Genomic DNA, 22,526 nt, shown 5'->3' with positions numbered 1-22,526 from the left:
CGGTTGCACCCGATTCAAGAGCCGAATGGCTCACAGGGCTATACCTAATAAATGAACGTTGAACTTAAATGAACTTTGATGTGTCCCCCCCCCCACCCGTGCCAACTTGCTGCGTTTTATGCGCACCCCGGCGCTCTGTTCTCCCAGTTGTGAGCGTCGCGTCTCCGTCCACTGCTGTTGTAATTGGAGGGCGACTGTCTTCAACTGCCCAGCAGTGCCCTTCCCGGACCTCCTATATACCGCACCTCCAATTAGCACGGTTGGCTCCGTACGGTGAAAGAAGTTCAACGTACACACACAGAGCATGCGCCGAATTGCCGTGGGCCATGTGGACATTACCTGCTATGATACGGGTCGGGCGTATTGGACAATGACGAATACGAATGGGGCAACATCTCAAAAGGATGCATGCTTGGAATGACGTGGAAGACCCGAAAGAGGAACCGGTGCGTGAGAGAGCACACTGCGTGTTATAGGCGTCATGCTGACTGTTGGAGGAAAGCACGTGGAGGCTGAGCAGGAGACGTCTCCAGAACGGATGATGATGATGGCCGGTGGGTCGAGAATAACGTCGGAGTGGCAGGCAAAGCGGTGAGACGGGAGGACGAGAGGTTGTCCCTTCCCCCTCGGAGATGGAGCGATGGTGAAATCAGCTCGTGTGCGGGTGCTGGGTGGATTGCTGCATCGTAGAACACGTGCTAAATGACGACGACTTGGGGAGGACTTCGTCCAGCAGTGGATGATCATGGCTGAGGCGAACAGAACCCGAGGCTTTAGCAAGGAACCACAAGACTACACCACACCGCCAGTAGCATGGGAAGATGTAGTGTGTGGGTGTGTATCACACGGACACATATCTGCCGTGTGGCCTTTTAAATAGACTTGGGGGCTAGTGCGATTAGTGAGTACCTATTCATGCCGGGACTGCAATGACCACCAGGTACTCGTTGAAGATGGAGTTGACCTACGGGAAGCCAGAGACCGGTTCGGATATATCTTGCTATTCTTGTGGCTGAGAATCGAGCTCAGGGTGGTCGGGCTCGTCGCGCAGTGCGCGAACGACGACGCCACCGCCCTGTCATGTTTATTACAAAGGAAGGGGGAGAAAAAAAACATATCCCGCGTGAGCCTTTTAAACAGAGAGAGTTGTGATGATTGGTGTGCGCGAGTACCACGGCAACGTACCTGTGGTGCGTCCGGGCCACTCCCAGCCACACGTTCCCCCCCAGCGTACTGTCATACAATGCCACCGTGTCACACAGAGACATATACACGGATACAAAGACCCCCCCCCCCGTATCGCCTTCACATCACTTTTGGGGGAAGTGCTGTTAGCGAGAAACTATGATGAAGGCGGGCACGCGACACGAGGGAGTGGGTGGTCAGCACCAAACCTGGTCGCCTTTGTTTCCCTAAGTGGTGATGTTTAGACACCGCACCCGGCACTCAATTGAGGCTGAGTCGACCTTGCGGAGGCCCAGAACCTGTTCAAATATTCGTCACTGTAGGTAGGTATTGGCCGTGAGCGTGAATCGAACTCGGGTCTCCAGGTTTGCAGCGCAGCGCGCTAACCGCTGCACGACCGCTCCCCCCACATGCCCGTGACATGCGCGCAAACACCACCCACGTCAACACACTGACTCCCACCCCACCCACCGCCCAGCTCTGGTGATGCCCCCCCACCCACCCCCGTGTCGAAATAAATGAAGGCGATTGCCGACGCGCGCGCACATCCACACAGGGGCACCTCGTGGAGTCGAGGAACGGCAGCAGCCTCTACGACTCGAGCCACGGTAATCACCTGCCTCGCCCCGCACACCCCCACACAAGCGCCGCCACCACCACCACCGCCACCACCACAGTTAGAGAGAAAGAGAGCGAAGCGTGGCTTTCCTGAGGTTCGCACACTTCTGCTGCGCGTGGCTTTCCTGAGGTTCGCACACTTCTGCTGCGCGTGGCTGCTGTTGATGTAGAGCAACAGCTGCCGTGTTTCATTCATTTGTGTGTGCTGTGTGTGTGTTAAGTTTGCTGCCCCTCCGGTTAGCACGGTTGGCTCCGTACGGTGCGAAAGAAGTTAAACGTACATGCAGTTGGTTGATGGGTCAGATGATTGCAGAGTAAGTAGTAGCGGAGTGGGGTGAATCGCTGCTGCGATGATGCCTCCCCCTTCGTGTTTATGAACGGAGCATTGAGTCGCATCGTGCGCCGTGGTTCTGTGTTCTGGGTTGATGACCACGGTCATGGCGCAATGCCTGGAGATAGTTTTAAAAATGTCCATTTGTGCATCATCATCATAATCGTCATCATCAGCTGTTGCTGCTGTCATTGTTGGCGCAGTGGATGCGGTTTAGGGTTTCTGGCCCCATGAGCTTCGGGGAAGATCGAAGCCAGGGTTCATGTGCGAGCACGCACAGCGAACGCGCCCCACCTCGTCGCATCTCGCAAGCTACAGCGCAGTTCAGCCCCGGTTAGCTTTGTACGTACTCGCCGCAAATGAACCACAATGCCTTGCTGAAACCCGTCGAGGAGTATAGAACATCACGCGAACTCCTCGCAGTTGCCTTTGGTTAGCCATCGAAAAACAAAGACGCGCGCTTTCAGACGCTCTTCTGCGGCCATTTGGATCGCTCTTCCGATATCAAGAAGCCACCGGAGCGACGCACTTTTCAATCCAGATTGAAAACTAATTTATTTAGAAATGCTGTTTGTGTTTATTTGTTGTCCTTCCCTCGCACCTCCGATTAGCGCGGTTGGCTCCGTACGATACGAAAGAAGTTCAACGTGCGTAGATACATACGAGTGTTCATCATACATCCGAATGTTTAACATACATACACGGGGGTGGGGGGGGGGACTATATGGGAATGTCAGGTGTTTCGAGGTGGCCAGGTGAAGATGGGTAGTAGAGCAATTTTTTTATTGAATCCATCTGTGCAGAATTTTGAATGCTCACCCCCCCACCCTGGCGTATTCGTTTGGGGTTTCTCCAGATTCTCTCTGATGCCCTCCCACACGACGTCAAACATGAGTCATAGACTCTTGTGGTTAGTCTTTGTCAAATGCAAAGATCACCACGATCACATTATAGATGTACGAAAAAAGTTATAAGTGAACAAAAACAAAACAATAGTAGTTTAACACGTCGGCTTTCGAGACCAATATGATCCATAATATAGTTTTTTTTTGTGTTAGATCGCGTAAATATATAAATGTGTCGTTTAACCCGCCGATTGTGAATGTTGTAGATTTGTTTTCCAACACACCGGTGTGCTGTACTAGTAATGAATTGGTGTACTGTTTACGTGAAACCCCTTTATAATTGTCTGTGGCGGGTTTAACGACACATTTATATTTACGCGATCTAACTCCCCCCCAGAAAAACCTATATTATGGAAAACAATAGGAATAACACTACAGCAGCAAAAACCCGACTGAAAATTAGTCTCGAGACCACTGTTTGTCGCTTTGGTCAGAGCACGCAGCGGGATCCACACAGTCCGTTCTATCCTTTACGGGGGGACAAGACAATAAAGTGCTACTTTTATTGCCAGTCGAAAGTGGTTGTCTTGTAGATACACTCGCCACCGCCATAGGAACGTGGAGTTCGGCTGTGCAAGGGACTATGGAGTGCAGCTCCACGCGAGACAGTGCAGGGTATTTCTGGTACCACCTTGAAGGGGTTTTTTGTTGTTGCGGTGGTGCTGCGATGGCACTCCGATGTGTTTGGGTTGTGCCGCGTGTTGTTCGGAACGATGCTCGGCCTTCTCGCTCCACGTGCTGGCGGCACGTTTCAGGTACTGAAACGTCGGACATCACGCCGAACAACACGCGGTTCGACACAAAAACACATCTGACAGCTTTACTGGCCGTTTGATTTGTTTTCATTACCGCAGTTTGAACGGCAAATTAACTGCACAATAAAGATATCATGAATCACGAGTAAAAAAAACCACGATATACAGCTTAATACCATTGCACAATAATGTGATTGATTGATAGGTCGCAGGCACACTTTTTATTCATATGGTAAGGTGAGGTAAGGTGAGGTACCATATGAATAAAAAGTGTGCTACACTTGCCCCTTCCCCCCTCTCCAACCATTATATAAACGGAGTGGTAGCTCCTGCAATCTCTCATTTACTTGACACAGCTGTCGTGGCTGTGACGGTTCCACCTGAAGACGGAGGCTTGTGTTGCCTCCGAAATGTCGTGATTTTTATTTTATTTTTATAAATTTTAATGTTTTACCTACGTGACTTTACCGAAAAAACCTAAGAATATGAATCCTTGCAGTCACGAAAGCTTCAAATCTAGAATATAATTATTGTCATTGTGGTTTTCATCAGCAGCAACAGCATCGCATTCTGCTTTCCATAGTGCGACCTTATGCTTAAACATAAATGTCGTCTCGGATTGCCACAAAGCGGTGCCACGCGCCGTGTCAGAGAAAACGGCCCGCAGAAGGAGACATCACAGAACTACTTAGATCCCTTCATTGAGACCCCTTTCTCCACGCACATACAAGTATATTGAATTTAAACCGAGATTTGTTTTCTCAGAGCAAGAATTTCGTCAACTTCGGTGAAAGTCCGCGCAGATAGTGTGATGTGTGTGTACAGTCATTTTGTGACCAACATGAAACCCATTAACTCGCAACAGCTTTAGAACCTCGTTTCACCAAAATTCTCAAGCCGGTAACCCAGATCCGAACCCAGTTGCTTGGCGGTGCGTGGCTCAAGAGGCTAAGAAAATACCACTACACTGTAGGCTCACAACAATTCACGGGGTTCAGATTCACGCGTGATTGCCGAATTGCTCCCCTTCGACTGAGTTTCATGGCGACACCGTGCTGCTGTTTCCGTCACCACCACTAAGGTTAAAGGCGGAAGCGGCACTACGATGTCCCGACCGTTTTCGTCCCCACGTGCAGGGGAACGTGAGCCGAGGCGTGTTCCGTGTCGCTGCGCAGTCCAACGTTGATGCTGCGTTCATCTCAGAGTATACCCTCCTCAGCCATCGTTATTCTGATTATCATCATCAGCCATGATCAGCCCACTGGTGGAAGGAAGGCTTCACCAAGTCCTCACTGTCTGTCACGGTCCTGCGACAAGCACCTGCACGCACCTCCGATTGGCACGGTTGGCTATGTAAGGTGCGAAGGAAGTTTGGCGTGCACACATTGCTCAGATGGCGCCTTTGGCTGCCACTCCGTAGTCAGTCTCGACCACCGACCATCATCCATTCCAGTGACGTGTCCTAACCCAATTACTTTCACGAACAGTCGACATGAGGACGCCTCTAACCTGCGTATGTTCTTCAGTCCACATGAGGGTAATTCCCTGCATCCTTTTCTCCATTGGTGTTCGCGTACTCTTCTGCGTTTTTCGTTTTCGCTGTCATTTTCCCACGCATATGATCCACGTCGCAACAGGTGATGTGCACCGATTGTACATCCTCCTATTAAGGTGCATTCACAAGTTGCCTTACGTACACTGTAATTACGCAAGAAGTATTTACAAGAAGTCAAACTATCCCCTGGCTCAAGTGACCGAGAAGGTGGTGCGCATCTCTGTTGGTGGCTTCGAGCCAGTTGTGGAAATTCCACATTTATATGACAGGGCCCGGTCTGCTATGACAATCACTGGGCATTCCACAGAGTGGTGTTAGTGAAACAAAGTTGCTATTTATTAGGCAGGTAGCGATCACCACCTCCATCCTATTCCAGCTGTGTTGAGGCCGTATTTCAGGATCGTGATTAGGTTCAACCGTCTATTGTTTTGTTTTTTTCCGTATCGCTTGTATCGTTCCTCGTTTGTTCTGTCTCATTTGTACCGTTGTGTTCGCCCCATCAGCCTTCATGTGTCATTGGCGTATTCGTGCGCATATTGCTTCCATAATTGGTAAGCCATCTGTTGTTCCGTGCAATAACCTGTGTATGAATTGAGAACGTAAGGACATATTTAATTGATTAAGCGATGCACATCGTTTCATGCCTAGTACTTTTCGCGTCCCGTTATTTAAACCTGCGTAGGTTAGAGTGTGTAATGTAATGAGCGTAGGTGGACCAATAGGTGATTGCAACGCAAAGGTAGCGTGTGTCGACGATGCACCACCACCATCGCTGGCATCCCACCAGGCCAGTTCTCCTGGGGAGATGCGTGCGGCCCGTGTGCTGGAGGAAGCGCTGATGATGATGATGACGCTACTGCCAGAGCATTCCAGTTTCTCAGTGGGTGTCTCTGTGCATCTATGGGTCTCTGTGCGAGTCTATAGCTATGTGGGCGAGTCTACGGGTCTCTTGCGCGGATGATGACGGCACTGCCATAGAATTCCAGTTTCTCAGTGGGTGTCTGTATGTGACTATGTGTCTCTATGTGAGAGTATGTATGCACTGTATGTTTAACTTCTTTCGTACCCTACGTAGCCAATCATGCGAAGTGGAGGTGCAGGGGAAGGACAACAAACTAAACACAAAAAGCAGTATGGGTTGTCATGCGAGTCTGTGGGTCTCTATGTGAGTTTATGGGTCTCCGTGTGAGCGTACGGTTCTCAAAGTGAGAAAGCACTGACTATGACGTTACTGGCAGGCCGTTCCAGTTTCTCGTTGGATCTACGTTTGAGGAGTCTATGAGTCCCTGTCTCTCGGCCTCGCTGTGCGCTGCGTTGCACCACTATCCGAGTAGTTAACCTCGCATTCAATAAACTTTCAGAGCCAGGGTGAACTGGCTCTGAATGAATTGAACGAGGTAAATCTGATGGAAAAACACAGCAAAATACAGCATCTGTTAATATTTGCAATATCGATACAATGAATGAAATCAAGGAGCATTATAACATTGTCTTAGATAACATGAAACTCAACAATAGGTCCTGGATGGACCAGGCACCTACATTAGCACTGATTAGCTATACAAGAGAATAAGCTACTGTGTTAAATAAGGTCACTTCGTGTAATCACCATACTGCAGCCTAAATGTACAGCGCTGCACATAACACTGAACTGTGGATTAGATACTTCTTCATCCTTGCTCTCAAGATCGCATTAAAGTTACATGGGTACAAATCAATTACAAGTAACATTCACAATAGTGCAAGTGGCAGGCTTCATTGTTAACTAGGCCTCATATTTATCATAACAATTTAACAGCATTATAAAGGCTTTTACAGCATTATAACGGCAATCCTAATATTATGACAGCATTTCCAGTATTATAAGAACATAAACGAACTTACAGACAATGCTTCTTAAAGTCCCACAATGAACAGATGCCCCTGTCTTCACTGAGACGCTATTTGTGTCTCCATTTTGTACTCTGTGTGATGGCTGACACCCTGCCTTATGGCTTAGAGAATCTTAAATCGTCACTTCCTGGTCACGTGACCAAACTCAACACCATATCAGGAAATTCCTGTGTACGCACACCCCCATACCTGCCGTGAGGCAGAACACCCTGCGTAAGTCTATGGGTCTCCACGTGGGTCTCTAGGGCTTCTACATTAGCACCTGGGACTACTGCGTCAGTCTCCGGGTCTTTATGCGAGCCTGTAGGTCTCTGCCTTGTAGTTGACGGGACGAGTGTGTGTGTGTGATGTTGTTTCGTATCAACACAGTTGCTGAGTATAGGCCCAAAACGTCAAGCGGCCAGAAGCAAACGGCACCACCAACGCTGTCAAAGATAAAGAGTTAAGAAAAAGTCTAATTGCCATCGGAGAATGGAGTTGCACGAAGTTATCCATAATAGAGAGCGCTGTGGCAGTTGCCTGATGATGCTGCTGGTTGTTGTTGTAATTACCGGCAAAACGTCACGGTACTCGAATTGTAAATGTTGTAGTCGGGTTAACTCTCCAATATGTGGTGGGTACTTCCAGTCAGGGGCCAACAGGGGACAAGAGCGAGTCCGGCCTGTGCCAAGCAGGACTCGTGGGTCAGGCATCCTGGGGGGACGGTTGGGAACCGGAGGGGTACACCCCAGGCCTCCGGGTGGGGGGCTGCGGAGGATTGCGCAACAATCCAGGTCCCTCCAGAAGGTTCCAGATGGTGGGCGTGACCAGGGGCGGGGTGACCCTGGGAGCCCCATAAAAGCCGGATCCCAGAGCGGCTGGAGTCAGTCCGCCTCAAGCCGAAGACCCAGAAGCCCACCTAAAGATAGGACTCTGGTCCTCAAGCCCCGCTGTTCTTATAAGGGCCGGGGCTCAGTGAGGCCAGGGGTCAATAGGCTAAGACCCTGAGGATCCCCTGACCCGACGACCTTCTCAGGGCCGGGTCTGTGTGGGCTGGGTCGGGTCAGCCTCCCCTAGGTCCCGCTAGCCGGAGGGCTAAAGAGTGGTTAGCCCCAATAGTTAGGGCACGTGAGCCCGGAGGCCGTACCTCCTTAGGTTGTGGGTAGAAGGGGCCATTACCCCTTCGTGTTAGGGACCTAGTGTTACTGTTATCGTTGTTATAAATAAATACGTGTTGCCTCCTAAGAAGACTCCGTCTCCATACAAACCCACTACAAATACACAACCGGTGTGCTGAACGACTAACGAATTGGCACGTTTTGTTTACGTGACAACCCCTTACTAATTGTCTGTGTCGGGTGATGGTGGGTTTTAATGACACATATCTCGGCCTCGCTGTGCACTGCGTTGCACCGCTAGTCGAGTAGATAACCTTGCGTTCAATAAACCCTCGGAGCCAGGATGAACGTCCAACTCCAATCGTCATTTATTGATTGTAACAAGGTAAAACTGGTGAGAAAACACAGATACAGCATCTGTTGTAATCCGGAAACACCCACACAATGAACACCACAGCATCAGAACATTGTCTTAGATAACAATAGATCCTGGAAGGACCAGGCCCCCACATTACCCCTGAACAACTAGACAAAGGCACAAGCTGGTGCGTTGCATACAGGCACATCGTGTATTCATCCCACTGCACCCCAATGTACAGCATTAATCTTAACACTAAACTGTGGATGAGATACTTCGTCATCTTTACTCTCAGGATCGCAACATAGGCACAAGTCTGACTCGACCTACTAAATCACAAGTAACATCCACAATAAGGAAAGTCGCAGGCTTCGTTACTAACTAGGCCTCGTATTTACTACAACAACTCAACGGCACCATAAAGGCATTTACATCACTATAACGGTCATTCCAACATTACAACAGCATTTCCAATATAGGAATATAAACAACTTACAGATAATGCTTCTTAAGCTCCCACAATGGACAAGTGCGGCTGTGGTCTCACTGAGATGCGATGCGTGCCGCCATCTTGACTTATCTGTGTAATGGCCGACGCCCGCGTAGTACAGTGGAAATCTAACATCGTCACTTCCTGGTCACGTGACCAACATTAGCATAAAAAAAACAGGAACTTCCTGTGACCGTACGCTCCATATCTGCTGTGATACAAGACAACACATCATATTTACCCGATATAACCCAAAAACCCTATATTATAGATAATATTGGTCGCAAAAGCCTCCTTCTCCGTGTTAAACTTGCATGAAGTTGTTTTGAAGGAAACAGCTACTTTCATTCCGCTTCAATCCATTGCTAAACAAAGCCGTCCCACGAGACACGACCCCTGCCCAACTAAACCTGCCATGCCACTCCTCTTAACTCACGTGATTTGCTTTCTAGTTTGGGCGTTCATGGCACTCATTATCTGCAGCTCGAAACTTCACATCCGCACCTCCTCTGAAGAAAAAGCCATTCCATTTATACACCATCACCTGCGCCACGCTGAGTACACACTCAGAGGCCATGTGGGGAGGTAGTTGTGTTATCGTCAGTTTATTTAGCTAAACTTTGCACCCATGGAGTGTATCTCATTCCTCAGTTATTTTGTTTGTTTGTTGGGGCAACCATCTGATCTACGACCAACCCCACTCGTGTCTCATGCCCTGCCATTCATCATCACCACCACCACCCACCCACCACGGTGCACGCCCAGAACCCACGTCGTTCTGGAAGGTATCTGTCGTTTGTCCAGGGTATGATCGATTCATTATACACAGTGACAGAAGCCAAACCTATTTTCCAGATTCTTTCATATCTCGCGTGTAATGGATGGATTTGACACATTGTTCAGCGACACACACTGAGAGAGATTTTCATACAAACAAGTCTCTTATTTATAGATATGTAATGCGAGCAAGGAATGAGGGGGCAGAGTCTGGGTCACGTGAGGAGAAGGAGGAGTCAGGGTCACGTGAGAGAGAGGATTTAGGGGGAGAACCGGAAGGGATCTGGGAGTTGAGAAGGAGTGGAAACAGGAGGAGGCCACGCTGGGCAGTGGCGAGAGGGTGGCGCGATTGCCACGTGGTGGAAGGCCACGGCACCGTCGGCCAGCGGTGTACGTGGGGCACAGCAGAGCTAGTGGAGTGTGGGAAGCCAGCCGGACGTGAAGAGCTGGCAGAGTGTGCGGGGCACACAGAGCAGCAGTGTGGCTGCAGAGCGGAGCAGCGGTGTGGCTGCAGACGGAGCAGCGGTGTAGCTGCGGAGCGGAGCAGCAGTGTGGCAGCAGGGTGTACGGTGGAGGAGGTGCGGGTCTGAGCGAGGACGCCGTAGGGGCGTGAGAGAGACAAGAACCCGAATAAAGGACAACGGACATCTACACTGTTGAAGAGTCCTTCATTACAGATATAAAAAAAAATCAGTACCAGCTTTTGAGATGTGAAGCACGGTTAATATTGGGTACATTCATTATATTCAGAATACAATTGGCACTACAGACTCTAAGACCCATTATGTTATGGTATCAGTATAATGCGTGATGATGATGTTATCCTTATGAGATGGTTAGGAATGTCAAGGAGTGATAATTATGAGCTCGTATTGATTTCCGGCACAATCTGTAGCAGACGGTCTCTCACGTTCGCGTTTAGGTGACACGGTGGACGCGTCGGAATCTTCTGAGTCACAGTGTGTGTGCGACGAATGTGAAGTCGTCGCTCGCACACCGTGTCTCGAACAGTGCAAATGGTACGAGAGTCAGATTGTTGATGCAGCTGCTGGTGACTTTTCAAGTGTGGTTGGTTCTTAATGATATTGTCCTTCTTTCTTCAACGTCCGATGTTACAGACATGTGCCTTCACCGTGAACATTATTCACGGACGTGTTGTTTTACACTTGTCTTTAGCTCGTGTCATCCACGGCACGTGACCTTGTAGCTCAGTTGGGTGCAATGTTAACGTATCTCCCTCTGTTTTCTCTCCCCTCCAATATTTCTTCTGCAGCACTCACTTTGAACCTCTTTAATCTCACTTGCCGTATGTATCAACTCTATAATATTCAACAACTGCATATCTTAAATTTAGCTTCTCCACCGTTTTACCACGATACCTTCTCCACTCAACCCGATACCCACTTAGCCACCCTCTCAGCCACTCACCTACCCAACCATCCACTCACACACCCACCAACTCACTCACCAATGTAACAACCCACTCACCTAACTACCCGCTCACCTACCGAACCAACACACCCCCACCCACGCATCCGAACTCCACCACACAAACACCCCGGGCAAGGTTGACCTTAGGTCCGCTCGCCGTCCCTGCCATCCGAGCCGGCAGGTGTATCGCAAGAAGATGCCCGTGACGGTTCCCCACTGCCCGCGGCTGCTGCTGCTCTTGCCGCCGCTGCTGCTGCTGCTCTTGGCGCTCGTCACGCTGCCGTGCGGCGCCAGAGTCCGGCCCGGCGTGGGGGCCGGGGATGCGAGCGGCGCGCGCGCGGAGCCGTTCGGCTCGGATCTGCTGTCGCAGCTCGGCAAGTTGGACCCCCGCTGCTGGGAGCTGTCGTCGCTGGCCATGCGCGAGCTGGGGGGTGCTCGGGTGGCTGCGCTGCGCCCGGCGCCCGGGGGCGGGGGCCTGTGGGATGCCATGGTGCGCCTGCGTCTGTCCGGCGACCCACAGCAGGCCAGCATGTTCTGGGAGCTGGCGCAGCTGTTCTGGGACGTGTATGTGGACTGCGTGCTGTCGCAGTCGCACGGCCTCGGCAGGCGCCGGAGGATCAGCGACGATTTCACCACTAAGCAGCCTGCCGTGCCCGGGGCCATCACGGGTGAGAGTCTGATGTTGATGATTATTATGATGACCGTAATGATCGTAATGATGCCTTTTGTTTAAAGGGTAAGGATTTGCATTTATTCCATCGTCGTGGTCTATACTTCAATATCCACCGTCACGTACAGTGCACTTTCCCTCATCTCCGCACCTGCGATTTTCATCCTCGCAGTGGCATTTGGCTACCTATCGAACAAAGATGCTCACTGGATCGCGCGCTTTCAGATGCGCTTCTGCAGCTCTCTGGAACGCTCTGCCGATATTAGGAAGCCACTGCAGCTATGCACTTTTAAATCTGGATTGAAAACTAATTTCTTTAGAACTGCTTTTTGTGTTTAGTTTGTTGTCCTCGCACCTCCGATTAGCGCGGTTGGCTCCATACGGTACGAAATAAGTTCAACATACATTAAATACATACGAGTGTTCAACATACATACACGGGGTGGGGAGATGACTACATGTAAATGTCAGGTGCTGCGAGGTGGCCAGGTGAAGGTGGGTAGTAGAGCCATTTATTCTTGAATCCGTCTGTGCAGAGTTTTGAAAGAAGTTCAACATACATACATCTCATGACCTACCATCACCTATACCGCAGCAGTCAACATCCACTACCCACTTAAAGCTCAACGGTTACCATCGCTGACATCCACTATGATGCTCTATAACCAAGGATGATGTTTAGCCGGGTTTGTCCAGATCTGGCTGCCAGACAATATATTTGTAACTGGCACACCACAAAAATTAATATTCTTTGGGTCTTTCGGTAAAGCCACGTAGATAGAAAAAATAATAAAAATAATAACAATATCATGAAGTTTCGATTGCAACACAAGCAATCGTCATCAGGTGAAAAATAGGGGGAAAGCTGCTGAGGCAGGGTGTTTATAAAGGTTTAGAGATGGGCGGGGCAGCTAATGTTAATGTAGGAGAGGTCTCCGTACCCGGCAGTAGGTCTACACCAATCAAAGAGCTGTTTACAAATGTTTCTAGATGCTTGTAAATCTAAGCTCGGAGAGAGATAGGAAAGAGCCATCACCACATGGAGGTGGAAAAGGATGGCAATCCGCCATTTACTAACACAGCTAACGGTGACTCAGAAATGAAGCTGTGGGGGTGGCCATTGTATTGTGAGAGATTAGCAGAGGTGGGACAAAGTCATTGTTATGCAAGTCCAAGTCGAGTCGCAAGTCATCAAATTCATGACTCGAGTCTGACTCGAGTCCAAGTCACATGACTCGAGTCCACATCTCATAGGTGGGACAAAGTCATTGTTATGCAAGTCGAGTCGCAAGTCATCAAATTCATGACTCGAGTCTGACTCGAGTCCAAGTCACATGACTCGAGTCCACACCTCTGGAGATTAGCATGTCAATGTAAGAAATTTGCTTGTAAATGTAAGCTCGGAGAGTGCTCGGAAAGAGCCATCGCCACATGGAGGTGGAAATTCAACCACATCAATTCCATACACCCAGCCATCAAATTCACCATGGAGGTGGAAAAGGATGGCAAGTTACCATTCTTGGATGTTTTAATCGAAAAGAGACCTGATGGCTCAATGGGACACTCTATCTACAGGAAAGCCACCCATACAGATGCCTACCTAAAACCTGACTCCCACCACCATCCATCCCAGAAGAATTCCCTCATCAAAATTCTACACCATAGAGCTCGTTGTATTTCCGACCATCACCACCTAGCCAGTGAACTGGAGCACGTACACCAAGGCCTCAAGAAGAATGGATATTCAGACTACACAATCCGTAAAGCTATCACCCCAACCGTTGGGAAATAACCATCTGAGGACCCAATCAAAACCATCACCTTGACATACATAGCAGGGGTCACCAAAAATATTTCCAAAATCATGAACAAACACAAGATCCAGATACGATTCAACACGGTATGTAAATTTCGTGATTTGATCCCATCTGTGAAGGATGTGATGCCTGACATGCAATACCCCGGTGTCTACAGACTAAGTTGTGTCTGTGGCAGCAGTTACACTGGGGAAACTAAGCGACATGTCTCGGACCGCGTTCGTGAACATAAGGCAGATCTGAAACACGGTAGGACCAATACCTCAGCCATGGCTGAACATTATTTTAACGCGGTGGGCACACACGAAATTGATTTTTCCAAGACGAAAGGTACTCTGCAAACCCACTGGCTATCAGCAAAGATTCGTTCATGAAGCCATCCAGAAAAATAAACAGACACAATTTCAACCGAGAAGATGGGTACAAACTGAGAAATCATTGGAAGGACGTTATTACCCAGTTTAGGTCATAACTGGCTGTGATGTTCCCTTCCTACCTACCAATATGAGCAGTTATTTTCGACTCTCTGAGTTACATTCACTAACACAGCCACCGTTAGCTGTGTTAGTAAATGGAGGCTTGCCATCCTTTTCCACCTCCATGTGGCGATGGCTCTTTCCTATCTCTCTCCGAGCTTACATTTACACGCATCTATAAACCTTTGTAAACAGCTCTTTGATTGGTGTAGACCTACTGCCGGGTACGGAGACCTCTCCTACATTAACATTAGCTGCTCCGCCCATCTCTAAACCTTTATAAACAGCCTGCCTCAGCAGATTTCCCCCTCTTTTTTTCACCTGATGACGATTGCTTGTGTTGCGATCGAAACGTCGTGACATTATTTTTTTTTCTATCTACGTGGCTTTACCGAAAGACCCAAAGAATATGGTACACCACATCCATCATACCTCTACCTATGGCAGTGGCTAATTAGTCACGTGCCACGTACCTTTAAAGTATTTAGCGAGAACTTATTTCAATCGTTGGAATTCCGCGGCATCTCAAAGGAACTTTCAAATTGCACGGAAAATACAAAACACATGGGGGGGAGGGGGGGGATAGAGGAAGAGAGGGAGGGTAAAGAAAAAGGAAATGCAAATAAACGAGAGATCAACGGCAGAGGGACCCTACTGACTGCCCACACAGCAGGGCTAATGGCAACTTAGAATCCGAGGGAACTTCGGAAAAATTACACAACGGGAACGATGATCAATGAGCAACACCTCCCATTAGCACGGTTGGCTACATACGGTTCGAAATAAGTTAAACATACAGTACACACACGGAGCAAACGCAAACTGGAGAATTCAGATAACCCACACAGGCACACCAGAGGGTAACACTTAAACACACAGTGGATTCGTGAATCCAGCAACACCACACATCCAGTATGCCTCTCGTTCTTGCCGTAGCTCCTAGTCACGTGCCACCTCCCAGAATTTTAGTGACGGGGAAAATAATTGTGCAATCAGTGAGAAATTAAGCCTTGGTCACACGGACTTCCGCTTTAGAAAATATCTCAAACTCGAGGTTTGTACTTCTTGCCTCTGCTATCCCATCAACCACCAGTCAATCTCTGTCAAGCAACTGGCAAATTTACGAGTGAATGGATGAGGAATGAGACTATGGACCACATATTTTCCCCCAGGTGAACGTAGTATCGCAGTCCATGGGAAAGAGAAAAGAAAGCGGGTGTGAGTGGATGTTGACTGTGAACGCAAACACGGACCAAACAACAGCACCGATTCCTTAGTCACTCTCACAGTGTCGTAGTGTGTGTTTGTGCATTTGTTTCAAAGGCCCTTAAAATAATCCAGTCTGACACGCTGATGTTTGTATGACGGCAATAATAATAATGTTAGGTCCCGGCAAACCCACGGCCCATCTCTCCAATGACAGTGAGTGCAGTCGATGTTCCCTTGTGTCCGACCAAAGCAGGCTCTAAGCATCGATCGGTTTCCCTCTCCACTGAGAGGGACGCAGCCCAGCGCTCCACCGAGGTTACATTTGGGTTCTGAAGTTCAGAGTTGCCCAACCGATGATCCCTGACCGAAGTCGTACGCATCTCAAATCAACGACATAATATACTCTATATATCTTCAATCGGATAAGAGGCTAATGTGCATGTCTGATACAATGGTAAGCTCAGCCTTATTTCGCACAAGGACTCATATCTTCACATTTATTAAACTTGTTATTTTACCAGGTAAGGGCCCACTGAGCGATAGAGCTCTTTTTCATAAGCGATCTGGCCACAAATGATATCTCAACGAAGTGGCTTATCACGTGAAATGTATAGCAGCCATACACTCTAAACGCGTGATTCTACATGTGGAGGGAAAACCAGAGGACCCGGAGAAAAATCCATGCGACCACGGGGAGAACATGCAAACTCCAAATATACAGCAGGTGACAGAGTTTAAGGAGACAGTGATGTCTGCTCCATACTTTGATGAATGGGTTGGAAAGGGTGTGTGATGAATGAGATGCATTGGCACTGGTGATTGTGATGCTTCAAGTTGTGTGGGTGGAAGCAATGAGAAAGAATATCCTCCCCATGGCAAATGTTCTGGAACGGACGGCTGTACCCTCAACAACTGTTGCTGCAATATTAGGCAGGTAATAGAGTGGATTTGGTGCTATGGATCTTGCCGATTGAGAGCCAACGGGTCAGACTGCCACTTGCCTATTGAACAAGAGGTAATCACAACGACACACGCGATTAGATCGGCACGTATGCAGGAGCAATTGGCACAGACGTCTATACATTTATATATATTTTTAAAAACATGATATGGCTCCATTTACGTGTGTGCCCGAACCGGTCTGGATGTCCCACAGGCTGCACCAGCCTGTGGGACATGACCCTTGCTGGTGACGAGACTCTCGGCCATCTGACAACCTGGGTCTCCATGTTGAGCTCGAATCACTGCAGTGATGCGAGTAGATCCAGGGCTCGGGCGAGAGTACGACAAAGTGTCATGCACGGTCAAGCCAATACAGCGTGAAAAAGGACTTTTATGATGGCTCCCATGTCGATTTAGCCCCCATTGTGAATTCATGTCACAGTGGATTCCCAAATCTACTTTGAATGGGGCTACTTGCAGCACACCCGATGGTGGTGGCTTTGTCTCATGTGAAAAACGTAATATTTGTATTTTTTGTGGTAGATTTTGTTGAGCTCCGTGAACCCAGGAGGCGGTCGTACAGAAAACAATGCAGTACTCAAAACTGCAATCGGGCGTTTGCCCTTGGGAGTTAACAGCGACTCTTGACAGTGTCGCATTTTGTGGACCTGTATTAATCCACTGCTGGATGAGGGCCTTCCCCACACCACGTGGGTCATGGTGGTTATTAGACCATACTTCACCACGCTGCTTAGTGCAGAACGATGAAGGCGAGGAGCATAGTTCCAGAGGTGAAATTTCCTGCGCTGCTGTCTGCTCGAGGCGTTAATCTACAACCACAAATTTTCCCAATTTCTCACTGGACATTTTCTGCGTGGCTGGAGTAGGTAGCACGTGCATCGTAGCCACAGCCATAGCAAGAGAGGTAATCTGGATGCAGTTAGTTCCTCTGCAAGGTGGACTGTGAGCAACAGGCATGCCTGTGGGGTTTTGTTGGCTGCTGATTCAGTGATGTAGCTCTCTGGGTGTGTGTAGGCGGTGCAACTGCACCAAGGCTTCTGGGCAGGGGGGGTCCAGGTGCCGGGCTACAGGGGGCACCAATGTCCTTACTTGTCCCAGGGCCCACGCCATACACACCACGCCACTGTGCCGATTGGTAACCGTAAGCGTGATGCAATAGCGTGGTGTTGGAGCCGTGAGATCTGGAGGTGGCCCACGGCTGACACTGCTGTTACGAGCAAGTGTGTGGAGTAACGGGCAATGCTCGTCAACATCAATTAACACAGTTAACAAGAAATGAACAGATTCGTCAATAACACTGGCCCTCAAAAGGAAAGCGATGTAACAGGTGACGTTTTTCCGCAACAGCCCTTTTTATAGCACGTAAACCAATTAACATAGTGTTGTCTGTATTTTAAAAGCATTACTTAGTCTGAAGAGGTGCAGTGTTGAGTGTACTATGCTTGGACCCGGCGACCTGAGTTTAATTCTCGGCCGTGGCTAACATGAGCTCAAGGAAGCTCAAGTTCAGCTTAAAGTTTAAAGAGGCCAGTGTGTAGTCTGATTTGCAAGGGTGTCAAGGGTCACCAAAATAACAAAAACAAAGATGAGAGTGCAGCAAGACTGATATCTGAATCAATCCTGGTACTCTCCTTTCACGAATCCACACCCACCAGTGTAGTGAATGATGGTCAAACAACCGCCCATGATTGACCTGGCATGGAGAAGCCTTTGACAAAATATTGCATGTTATTTATATATATTAAAAATGTTTATTCGGCTGATTGGTGTTGTGCTAAAAGCCCTGCGCTCACAATGGGAAAAGTTGCGAGTTAAAACTTTGCATGAGGGTCAATGAGATCCTCTACTTACGAACGAGTTAGGTTCCAGATGTCTGTTCGTAAGTCGATTTGTTCGTAAGTCCAACTTTACTCCTGTCCATTACAAACATGTTGAACGACATGTACACTAAACACGGGGAATGGTTTTAAAAGTTGTATAATCTCATGTAGATGTAGATGCCACTGGTTCTTCATATTATGCAGATGTAGATGCCGCCACCACCATCTATTGCACGGCAGTTGAACTGGACAGGTTTGTTCGTATCTCTGAAAGTTCGTAAGTCGAGTGTTCGTAAGTCATTGACTCAATGTACTACTTTGTTGTAAATAAACCGTGGCTGTCCTTGGGAAAGAAGGTGATAAACATGGAGAAACATGAGATGCTGGGAGGCATGGTTTTTCAGAACGGCTATTTTGTCAACAAAATTGGGATCTTTTTTGTTACACGCTGAACAGTGGAATGAATATTTTATTTGTTTGATTTTTTTGGCAGGCACAAGTGGGTTAATTTGGCCTGATCGGACGCAACTTAGCCCTTGCCAGATGTTCGGCACGTTGTTAAAAGATGTGGCGGCACCATGTGCCTCTGGGAAGATGCAAGGACTGGAGAATGAGTAAGGGTCCTAAAAACAGCTTGACTGGCATGGCCCCTGGTGCACAGAATGAAATGGGGCCACCTCCTGTCCAATCGTCCCTGCCTCTTCATAGCTCGATGATCAGGGCCACGTGGCCCACTGAGGGCCCTGGTGTAATTGCACCACCTGCACACTCTGTAGCTAGGCTACTTTCCTTCCTTCTCCCTCGCCTCGCCCCTCCACTCCGTCCCGTCCCTCCTTATAGACCTTTCGCATACCTGTCAACCCATATGGTTTACCCGTATTCTTGCACAGGGAAATTGCGTTTTCAGATCCATATGGCGTACAGCCATTTCAATACGTGCAACATTTGTTTTGTCTTATTTGTTTGTGTGTCTGCCTTATGATGGGACTTTCTTGGATGAACGTTGAGATTTATAACGGCACGGGGGGACCAATAAAGTCTGAATTGGTCTGTAATAAGGTTGGCACTGAGAAGGGGTTGACAAGTATGCTTTCGTGATCCCCACGTGCCCCTCTGCTACGGTCACTTTCGTTCCCTCCGCTACCTTGCATGCCCTTTGCCATCTAAACCACTCGAATTTTGCGATCGCTTCTAACCTATGTAAAGCGACGTGAGCTTCGGCGCTCTGTAAACACTGTAAGATTTGACACCTTTACTCTGTCGATTTTGAAACCGTCGTGGTGATTGCATTGAGTTAACCAGCGCCGATGTTCTCGCCACGCAGGTGCGTTGACCAGCAAGTGGCGGCAGCTCTCGAAGCCCAGCAGACTCCAGCGACATCAGCGCACCAACGCATTCTAACAACCCATCACCTTTGTCGGCGCAACCAACGCGTCATTAACGTCCTATATAATATAGGCTTCATAAATATAATTACAATTTTTATTTTATTATTATAATTCAATCGACGTCCGTCCGTAGGCAGTAGACGCCGCTTTAACATGCGCCTGCGTTTTTAGTACATAGCGGATCCCTCCGGAGCAGAGGAGAGAGATAAATTTGAAACGAACGTGACCCCTTAGAGGCACGGGGTGGCCAAACTTCCTGACCCCACGAGCTACACGGCCCAGAGCCACGGGACACGCGGCCCCATTCACTCGCATTGGGCTGTGCTGTGGAATCGCGCCTTTGGAATCGTACGGGGAGCGCTCCAGGAGCACTCCACTCGTGTCTCTGGCACCGCCGCCGGGGCCCCGACTAAACCGTGCCGCTCCCCCCGCTTGTCTTTCAACTGAAGTTTATATCTAAAAATTCAACACGAGCTGCGTGTGTCCCAACTCGCCGCCACCCCTTCCCCCACCGTGGCCGGATGTAGCTTGCGAGCCACGGTTTGGCCACCCTTTGTCTTAATCTCATGGTAGCCTTTCAACCCTCCACCTTAGCCAAACACCACCCACCCACTCACACCACACTACATATTGCAATGCACAGTGTATTGTAATGTACACCTGACCCTAGCTCTGCACGGGGGATGTGTTCTGGGAAATGACCATGCTGTGTGAACCCAGTTTTACAGAGTGCAAGGGTGGCTATGTTCACTGGCGGAGCCAGTGGGGGGTGGGGTGGCACGTGCCCCCCCCCCCCCCCCCAATGATCCGATCAAAATCCCTAATTTCGATCGGATCATTGGGGTTTATTAGTAATAAATCGGCATTTTGAGACCCCACTGCCACTGTGCAGCATATTATTACCTTCCAAGGACTCTATGAGATGAGAGGACAATATTCTGAGTCCATAATTGGCAATAAGTAACGGCAAAGCAGTTATAAGTGATTCACAGAATTGTGCGCAGTTGTGTATACAGGACACGACTTCGCTGAAGGCATTCACCTTCAGCGAGCGCGATGCCGATCACACAACGTGGTTCGAATTCGACCCTCGATCGATGGCTGTGCCATCGCCGCACACGCGTCAAATAGAAAAGCAAGGGACAAGTCCTTTTCTAGATTTGAAGCTTTCGTGACTGCAAGGATTCATATTCTTAGGTTTTTTCGGTAAAGTCACGTAGGTAAAAAATTAAAATTAATAAAAGTAAAATAAAATAAAAATAAAAATCACGACGTTTCGATTGCAACACAAGCAATCATCATCAGGTATAAATGAAATAGCAACAAAAAATTCTAACCAGATAAACTATAGACAGACATATAAGCAGACAGATATCACCAAGTTACATAGAGAGAGAGTAACACAGGTACAGAGAGGGAGATCTTCTCTGTTGAGTGGCCTTAAATAGGCAGAGGGGGCGGGGGCAGAGAGATGGAGGGGGTTAGATAAAAAATTAACATCTCAATGAGTGCGGAAAACGCGTAAAAAATTAACATGTCAATGAGTGCGGAAAACGCGTAGTAAAGTAAGCAAGATTGAACATTAGGAGAGAGGGAGAAAGAACACACTAAATTACATAACCTAGCAAAATATCGAAATGTTATGTAATACAACACAGAGAGTCGGTCAAAAATTCCAAAGAAAGACAAAACATAAAACAAAAGGAACGGAGACACACAGACAGAACAGAACATAAGAACGACAAAAAACGAGTGTAGACAGAAAAAAGTACACTAAATACACACTTACTAACAACTCCTCTATCATTTTTCATTGCTGGAGGAGTTGCCCCCCCTACCTGAAAATCCTGGCTCCGCCGTTGGCTATGGGGCCGTCCATAAATGACGTCACGCACCTGGGGGGGGGGTCAGACATTTGTGACAAAGTGTGACGAAGGGGGGGGGGGGGGGTGAGAAATGTGATGTCACATCAAAATACGCAATTTTAAATAAATGTAGACAACACGTTCTACTTAATTAAATATACTTTTTAATAAATATTTTCTCCTACAACATCAGAGTGCACCGCCACATTAAATGCGCACTACAATGACAAAAGTTTAACGCGATTTGAAGCATGATATATTTGGGGGGGGGGGGCAGAGCTTTGCGACGTCATATTTGAAGGGGGGTCTGATTTTTTGTGACGCCGTGTGACGAAGGGGGGGGGGGGGGGTCAAAAATCGTCCAAAATCGCGCGACGTCATTTATGGACGGTCCCTATGTTCTAGACCCTCTCCCTCAACCCAGTATTTTCAACCCCCGCTCTCACTAATGCACGTACAAAACTCAAACAAGGACATTAATTACTGTAAAGTTATGCATCGTAAAACTATACACGAGCATTGTACTCACCAATATGGCCTGCTAGTTAGGAACAATACGACGTAGGTGTAGGCTGAGCGTGGGAAACAATGCCACGTGCTCCCCGCCTTCATCTCGAAAACGTTTTGGTTTCGATGTATCTTACGCGTGCGTTCATTTCACTTTCATGTGGCCAAGACGCGACCAAGCATTTCTCCCAGTGGCTCGAGCAGACTGTGCGCTGCAAATCTTGTTTCAGGCAGAATGTTGCGTAAACCGAAACGTTTCCGAGACAAAGGGAAGGAAGGTTCGAGAAGCGAGGCGGTCGTCCGCGCTCCCCATTGTTGAGTACGAGAGCACGTGGCATTGCTTCCCACGCGTCGACGACTCCGCGTCCACAGCCAATCAGCGCGAGGCACGTTCCGCGCAGAGGCCACGTGGAGCT

General features: G+C 48.6%; 1 protein-coding gene across 1 annotated transcript; it reads left to right on the top strand.

The window, feature by feature from the left end:
• The first annotated feature begins 1,688 nt into the window (after positions 1–1,688).
• On the top strand, positions 1,689–21,004 carry LOC144719516 (protein FAM237A-like). The gene is made up of 3 exons (XM_078595517.1): positions 1,689–1,793; positions 11,238–12,063; positions 19,675–21,004. The coding sequence occupies exons 2-3, from the start codon at positions 11,592–11,594 to the stop codon at positions 19,749–19,751; spliced, it is 549 nt and encodes a 182-aa protein (XP_078451643.1). The 5' UTR covers positions 1,689–1,793; positions 11,238–11,591; the 3' UTR covers positions 19,752–21,004.
• Positions 21,005–22,526: the final 1,522 nt, after the last annotated feature.

This window comes from Lampetra planeri, chromosome 1 (genome assembly GCF_965212315.1).
Source record: "Lampetra planeri chromosome 1, kcLamPlan1.2.h2, whole genome shotgun sequence".
NCBI classification, from domain to species: domain Eukaryota; kingdom Metazoa; phylum Chordata; class Hyperoartia; order Petromyzontiformes; family Petromyzontidae; genus Lampetra; species Lampetra planeri.
This window is presented reverse-complemented; position numbering and strand designations above follow the sequence as displayed.